The sequence below is a fragment of the Cicer arietinum genome, chromosome 5, assembly GCF_000331145.2.
Source record: "Cicer arietinum cultivar CDC Frontier isolate Library 1 chromosome 5, Cicar.CDCFrontier_v2.0, whole genome shotgun sequence".
Lineage (NCBI taxonomy): Eukaryota > Viridiplantae > Streptophyta > Magnoliopsida > Fabales > Fabaceae > Cicer > Cicer arietinum.
In genome coordinates this window covers 2,711,516-2,720,078 of record NC_021164.2, presented here as the reverse complement: position 1 = coordinate 2,720,078, position 8,563 = coordinate 2,711,516, and the positions used below count along the sequence as shown (strand labels likewise).

At 26.3% G+C, this 8,563-nt stretch overlaps 1 protein-coding gene across 1 annotated transcript; it reads right to left on the bottom strand.

The window, feature by feature from the left end:
• LOC101501914 (QWRF motif-containing protein 7) lies at window positions 1–6,016 on the bottom strand. Its single transcript, XM_004499591.3, has 5 exons — window positions 5,405–6,016; window positions 4,420–4,656; window positions 3,905–3,994; window positions 2,964–3,071; window positions 1–296 (listed from the first exon to the last, which is right to left on the bottom strand). Exons 1-5 carry the CDS (start codon window positions 5,996–5,998, stop codon window positions 219–221), a joined length of 1,107 nt encoding a protein of 368 aa, XP_004499648.2. The 5' UTR covers window positions 5,999–6,016; the 3' UTR covers window positions 1–218.
• Window positions 6,017–8,563: the final 2,547 nt, after the last annotated feature.

The following is an 8,563-nucleotide window of genomic DNA, read 5'->3' as shown; positions in this document are numbered from 1 at the left end:
AAGAATCAACTATTTACTATAAGTTCTCATCCATGGAAAGAAATGCTTTGGAAATAATGTCAGTTAAATGTCATACATTCATCTAACAATCCTGAGTGCATTCACAACATTCTAATTAGTCACAAGATTGTAGCACTACCTTAACACGATATTTTTAACCATCGTTAGAAAATATCGGTCCTTACATGCAATATTGAGACCTCATTTTAAATAAATGATTAAACAATGCTGCTGTCAGCAGTATTAAATTCTATCTTTGTTTGAATAAGATGCACTTGAATGTTTTTTTCCTTTACCTGTAATTAAATATATGGAACATCATTATTTATCTGATTTGTAAAAATAAACAACATAGTAACATGAACAAGAAAACTTATAGTAAAAATATTGATAAGTGCAATAAAAACACGGGTTAAGAAATTAAATATGAGAAAATGGGTCATACATTGTGTATAAGCTAGTTTTATACATATTCATTGATTTCACCATGTTACTACATAATTAAAAATCATTTAATCAGATTTGAAATTGTTTCTCATTGTAATCTTTATACAATAACAATGTATGGTCATTAAACCTATTAAATATATTTTTTTTTTTTAACTTGGAAGTTATGTATTCACAAAATTTCTACCAATACAATCTTTAACAAGTGTCTTTCAAATGCAAGTTAGCAAAACCAACTTAAAAACAAGAAATTGAAAAAAATAATATAGTATATATGTATAATTGTTTTTTAACAAACAAAATTTAGTTTGATTGATTAGAATTATGTTTAACCGAAGTGAAAGGCATATTTTAAAGAAAAATATGTAGTTATTGATTGAAAAATAAAAAATAAATAAATAAATTTTGTAATTTATTTTTTGAGGAAATCATCATAACTTTATCATACAAATACTGTAAATTTTTGTATTAATAGTAATATAACACTGCCTACAAAAAATATTATAACACTGAAATCAATTTAAAATAATTGTATTCTCAAATGGATGTCTTGGAAGACGCTTTTAGTTTGCCTAGACAAAAGGAAATTTAAGTTTGTTTTCTATCATAAAAGGGAAGTTTGGGCTATGTAGATTATGAATTTGGATTGCACACTATGAAAAAACAATAACATGAACTAATAACTGTTTAATTTTGATAAGACAATTTAAAAATATATCGATTTAAGATTTTTTTATAATTTAAAATTCAATTTAAAATTAAGCCATCTAATTTTAATCTAACTGTCAAAAAAAAGAATAGTAAGCCAGAAAGAAATGCATTTTATGAAAGTTTCATTCAGTGTCTCAAAAGGCATGTAAAGGGCTTTCTTTCACACATGAGTTAAGCCCAACGCAACATGGTTATGTAGCTCTTATGGGATTAAAACCCATGATACAAGAAGGTTGTATATAGATCTAGCAAATAAGTGTCTTAAGCCCACCTGGAAGGCTATTTGGTAGAGCGATCAGTTTATCTGAATAAAGGTAGGTTCGAATCCTACTTCGGGTTCAAATTCGAATAGAAAGAAGGCCATCGACCTCTCATTCCAGCTATTCAACCTCTTATGAATACATATTCTTATAAAACTTATATTTTAATTCTAGTGGAAGTCGTAAGATAGTTTGGTAATTTAGGAGAGGAATATACGTGATAAAAATATTAGGGTTTGTTTGATATGCATGATAGAAAGAGACAATATAAGATATAAAGTTGAATAAGGATATGATAGTATATGATAGAATAATGACATGATAAATATTTCATATCATGTGTTTGATACATATTTGATAATCAACATGATAATATTTTATTTTGTCATATATTTGATATACATCTTATCATGATATGATATAATATATATTATATTTAAATAACAAAATTACCATTATGAATAATTACATATTAGTTTTTTTTTTAAAATAACTTATTATTTTTTAAATATTATAAATTGCCAAAAAAAATTAAATAAGTAATGAAATAATTTTATATTAAAACTATTCATTGAGACTACTAAATAAAAAAAATTAAATTATAAAAATAAAATCATGAGTAACCAAATAATTATATTTTATTTGTTAGAATGTAAATAAAGATATGATATATATTATATGTAAATAGCAATACTACCTTATAAACAAATTATATTTATTTTAAAAGTTCAATTAACTTTTATATTTTTATAATTGTGGATACTAATTTAATAAATTATATAAAAAGATAAAACTACCCTTGTGTAAAATCATGATTTTTTTTTAAATTAACTATTAATGTTTCATTTTTAAGTTTAATATCGAATTCTATTAAAAAAAAAAATCTATTTGATTAGATTTACATTTTTATATTTTATCTTATATTTTATAAATCATTTTTATATTTATATTTTATTATATATCAATTTATATTTTAAATTATATTTTACAAGAATAATTGAGTAAACTATTGTTCTTATCATACTGGTTTCTGACCCAAGTCATAATCAAGATATAAATTTCAACTAGAGAGACAGGATATGATAAAATTCTAGATTAACTTATCTTATTATGTTGAGTAAACTATTGTTCTTATCATACTAGTTTCTGACCCATAATCAAGATAGAAATTTCAACTAGAGATACGAGATATGATAGAATTCTAAATTAACTTATCTTATCATGTTGAGTAAACTATTCTTATGACCCAAGTCATAATCAAGATAGATTAATTTATCTTATCATGTTGGTTCACCAAACACTGAATTCAAACATGATATGATAACTTATGCATATCATATCTTTTACTCTCTCCATCAAACGGACCTTTATTGTTTCAACTCTCTCCTTTAACAAAATTAACAACTAATTACTAACATTTATTATTTTTTAAAAACACTAACATTAAGTGAGATGTGAGTATTATGGTATTTAAATTGCTTTAGATACATATCTTCAAAATATTATTGTGTGAGAAAGAAGCAGAAAGAAAATGGCAAGACTCACTAGTAAAGTAGCAATAACAGGAACAATGCCCAAAAGTTCTTGTAAGCACTCTTCTTCTTGTCTTGATGTGGTTGTCAGTTCTGTTACTTGATAAAGAATTCTCTCAACCTGCTCAAATAAACATGAATGCTACTACTAGTTATGTTAAATAATAATATTAAATTTGTTTTCATTGTTTGACATCATTACTTGTATAATTAAATTGCAACTATTACATTTATATTTCAGTCCATTGGTAATTTGGTAAAACTTTTAATTTACTATAGGTTAATTTTATTTTAATTTGGTTATGACAAGACGTCATTTTCCTCAAATTCTTTTTTGTCAAATTTACTTTGACATTTTTAAGGAATGTAAATATTAAATATTATATAGGTTTTTGTTGGTCAAAAAATTGTTAAATAAGTTTTCAATTCCTTTAAAATTCGAGAGTTTTATTTTTAGTTCCTATAAAAATATTCTTCATCTTTAATCTCCAAAAAATATTTCATCTTTGATTTTTATCCCTAATTTTGGTTTAATTTAAATTTACCGTTCAAATTTTTGAATAATTTTTCAGACATATTTATAATAATATAGGAGTATTTTCACAAAAATTTAGAATTTTTCACCGATATATTAATTTAATATTAATTTAATATTAATTTTTAAGCATAAAAAACTTAAACAATTCATATTTAATTGATTATTTGTTAAAAAAAAAATCAAAAGTTTTCCAAAAGTTTTGCTTACAATATCCTAAACATGACTAAAAAATAAATTCAAAACATGCACATGTATTAACTTAAAAACAAAGAAAAAAAATAAATTTGAAAAAAATTTGACGATTAAAGTTGAAGAATATTATTACTGAAATTAAAAACAAAACATCAATATTTTACACAAATTTTATTTTACCGTAAAAAAATAAAGCAAAAATATTGAAAGAGGGAAAAATGAACCTTTGTTTGATATTTCATGATCAATGGGTCAACATTCTCCATGGCTTTAGTGGCTGTATTCAAGGCTTCCAAGATGGCATTAGTGTCTACCTGTAATAAAATTAAATTAATTAGAAGAAAGTATCTAGAAGCTAAAGAAGAATACTTTTAGTGAAAGAAGGAAAGCTACATTGGAGCTTTGGAAATTTTGGAGTATATATAAAGGAAAGTTTGGAGCAACAAATAGAAGTATTTATTCAGATAGGGATATTTTTTTTTACAAAATAATGTTATTTTCTTTGAATTGAGACTGAAAACGCACATTTATCTAAAAGTTTTTAAATTTTAATTAAAATTCAAAAGTCTTTAGAACAAGGTGTTTGTGGTAAAAAGGAAATAAAAATTACTCTTTTTTCAATGTTTTCTCTTTTATTTATATGTATATTTTTAATCGATATAAAATAGTCAAATAAATTGATTATTAATAGGAAGGAAGAAATATTGAAACAAAACAAAGATACACATTCAAGCATTACCTTGAGATCATGAGTTAAGGGTAGTAAGGTGGACAATGCTAACAACTTCTTTGTTAATTTTTCTATTGATTCTTGATTCCTTTTTTCCAACTTTTTCCATTCAATAAGAAGAGAGAGTTGACCATTCAAAATGTGTTGAAGCTTGATTGTATGTTTGACTTTTTGTACTTCAATTCTTTTTTGTATTATGATCTTTCTTAACATTAGAAATCCAACCCATACTGAAAACAAATTTATCTGAAATTTAAGAAAAAAGAAACAAGAGAAATAAAATTAAACACACACCATTGAACGATTTAGCACCAAGAATGGATAACAATTATTATTATTTTATTCAGATAAAATTTTGTCAATACTCACTAATAATTTTAATATATTCTTTTCGAAATTAGTATTAAATAATATTATATTTTCCAAGTATATAAATCATCCGCGTAGATTACTAGAGATACTCAAAAATCATTATATTTTTTAAGTATATAAATCCGCTTCTTTGTACTCTATATGTTTAAAGTTTTAATTTGTAATGGATTTTAACTAGAATTCTCAAAATGAGCCATATCAATTGGTCATCTGTTGACAAAGACCAATACCGATTCTAACTCTACCTTCCTGCTCTGAAGGTTGAACACAACTAGGTTCAATGTGGTGGTGGTGTTATGTATTCTAAGTTTATTTTATTTTATCATCTTTATTGTGGTAATGATTGATGATATTTTGTGTTTTTATTTTTGCTAATTCAGTGTTGATAAAACAAAGCCTCATAATAGCGTGGATTGGGACAAACTGACGTATTCATGTGTACGGATCCTTTAGGACAAAACGGACCAGACTTGACCAACCCATTTGATAGCTCTAATTTTGAGTACCTATTTTACTCTATTCAATAAATTTTACTTATAAAAATAAAAAATAAAGGTTGAAGAAATAATATATACTTGAAGGGTTCAATTTTTTTGCTAGTCATGTTGGAAAAGAAACCTACCTCAGCTGCATTTTTTACCCTAGCCATGGAAATATCAGCTCTAGCATTAATAAATCTCCATTGCAAAAGTCTATTATGTAAAATCTTGAACTTATGGTACACTTCTTCTTGCATGGATGACACTTTCCTTGTTTTGAAGTAATTCAAAACTTTAGTAACACTATTACCAACTCTACCGCCACCATTGCCACTATTACTTCCATTTGCCTTAGCCGGTGGGTCGAACCAGATCGGAGAGCCGAGCGATTGCCTTCCAGGTGAAAGCGCCCATGCCGAAGGCAATGTTGTCCTCTTTGAAGCTCCATTGTGATCAAGGCTAACACCGCGTTGTAATAACTTACCAACACCGTCTCCATTTTTCTTCTTATCATTTAACTTTGTGTTTCTTTGGTTATTTTCGATACTTACCTTAGATGTTGATTTTGAACGCTGATTATTGGTGAGTTTTTCACTAGAGTTAAACCTACGTGAAATTCTCTCATGAGTGGTTATAGTTGCTAAGCTCCCGCCACTTTGACTACGCACTAGCCGTGGTGACGGTGGCACAACCGTGAGTTGGCAGCGGCCGGAAAGAGAGCGAGCATTTTTTGCCATGAATATAATAAATTGAGATGGTTGTGTATGTTTTGAAAAATCCATAGGAATTTAGTATACATATACAAGAAGAAAGGAGTTAGGGTTAGAAGTTGAAAGCACGTTGCATATTCTAAGGAAGTGGAATACGTGACCCCACGCCATGCAAAAAATATGTTAGCACGTATTTGAAAGTTCAACGGGACATATCTTTTCTTATTAATTTTGTTTGAAATACTTGTTTGTTTTTTAATTTATAATCATGTTATACAACCACTTGTTTTATTTATTTATTTTGAACATATATAGTTATATACTAAAATAAATATTTAAGAGACTGAAAATATTTATAGTAGGTAATAGGTATATATTTATGAAATAATTTATGCATGCACATGGATTTCTCAAATTCTTGTATACCATAGAGTTTGGTTAGGTACATGTGCCTTTGAAGGCAAAATTTAAAAGAAATTTTAATTTAATTCAAGTTACTTAAATATAAATAAATGAATAATTGTTAAATAATTAGATGTTGGGTATCATGCTCGATCAACAAAATTTTGAATTATTGAATTCCTCACCTAATACTAATGCATTGGTAAATGGAATGTTTCTATTAAGAAGGGACAATTATATCTAAAAAAAAAAAAGACAATTATATAAATTATATAACGTGTTTTGGTGTAAAGTAATTTTATATTAACATTCAATAAAATTTATATATTATGTCAAATCACTTTACTACACCCCACTTTCATAGTATATGACATGAGAAAATAGATAATTTTCTATTGAATATCAATATAAAATAAATTTATACTAACAAAATTTTGAATTACTTTCGAAAAAAATTATAGTCTATATTTTATTAACAAATTTCAGAAGAAAGAGAATTATCCTTAAATATAATTTGTTTGTAACTTAATTATTAGATGAGTTTATTGTTTAAATTTAAATTTATAAGTCATAATCTATTTAAATAGTTAAGATTCAACTGTTGAATTATCGAAATTTAAATTTCTATGACTTATTTTATCTAATTAATTAAGATTAAATCAAAATTTAAATTTTCTATCATAGTAATTTTAATTCATTAAGATTGAATCGTTGAATTGTCAAAATTTAAATTTCTAAGTCATAGTCACTCTAATTAGTTAAGATTAAATTGTTGGATTATCAAAATTTTACCGTCGTAGTTAGTCTAATTAAGTTAGAATGAATCGTATGATAATTAAAATTAGAATTTATATGTCATATTTAGTCTAATTAATTAACATTTAAAGGTTATCTTCGAAATTAGAACTTTTTAGTCATATGTAGTTTAATTAGGTTAAATTGAATTGTTTGATCATTTAAATTATAATTTCTTAATTATATTTAGTCCAATCAGATTAGATTTAACCATTAAATAATTGAAATTATAATTTCTTTTGTAAAACACATGTTTTTGGTGAAGACAAAGACCAAGGAATGTGATCAAAGTTGCAAGTTCAAAAAGAAGTCAAATAATAAAAGTCAATTATCGTCAAACATATTAAAAGTTTAATAAATGTAAAGGTACATGATGCAATCTAATATTCTTATATTTCAAATGCACATGAGAACCTTTCATCTTAGCATATGTATAAAAAGGATTTTCATATGTCAAAAATGCATAAATAATGTTTGAAAATAAAGTTCTTGACAAAATGCAATGTCGTATTCGAATACAATATATGGTAGCCGAATACAGGTGATAAATCCATGAATAGCCCCTTTTTCCTCTTTTGTACTTATCAACTCTCTTATGTCGATTTTCAACACTTCAGCAATTGTGTCCAACTTCGGTGGTTGCCCAGTATATCGATAAGGATTTCCTCTTTCTAGGGAGTAACCCAATATTCGCTCAAATTCCTCTAATGTCGGGGCCAACTGAAAGTCTTGGAAGGTGAAACATCTTAAGAGAGGATCGTAATACTGAGCCAATGTTGTGAGGGCCCCTGTTTGCACATTCACTACCAAGAGATTTAGAATTTTCCCATATTTGTGAACGAAACTCTCACGTTGTATAGTTTTCATCTGGCTGCTGATGTCTTTTAAACTCTTCAAATCAGGTTGCTTGAACTTTAAAAGTAAAGTTTTTCTTTTTTCCGATCCCATTGTCCACTTAAATAACACGTGACTAAAGTTTGTATGATTCCCCAAAAATCCTGAAAATTTATGCAAAATGCTATTATGTTTTATTCTTCCTTAGAAAGAAAGAAAGAAAAAAAAAATGTCATGACATATGAATGAAACTAATATATATTTATAATGTCTTGAATATATGAAATAATTTATTGGTTTTTTACGGACATTCTTACAATGAAAGGGTCTATTGGCTTATGTAGTGAAACTCTCACAAGGGAGGCTCTATGGTTCTAAACACGGTTCCTAGAGCCAATAATCCTATTTTAGAATATTGTCAACAACAATAGGTAAACTATTTGAAGTGACAATAACCTCAATAGGATCAAACTCTAGGTGAGATCTTCATGCTAACCAAACAGGATGTACATCCAGAAGGCTACCACTACGCAATCTCGAATCTAAACTTAAGTTTTGTTT

What these genes read in the sequence shown, in the direction of transcription:
- LOC101501914 (XM_004499591.3), bottom strand. Translation starts at nt 5,998, where the DNA reads ATGGCAAAAAATGCTCGCTCTCTTTCCGGCCGCTGCCAACTCACGGTT. An exon ending in TCATGAAATATCAAACAAAG is followed by an intron (nt 3,072 to 3,904) that starts GTTCATTTTTCC and finishes TTATTTGAGCAG; the next exon opens with GTTGAGAGAATTCTTTATCA. An exon ending in CTGTTATTGCTACTTTACTA is followed by an intron (nt 297 to 2,963) that starts GTGAGTCTTGCC and finishes ATTTAATTACAG; the next exon opens with GTAAAGGAAAAAAACATTCA.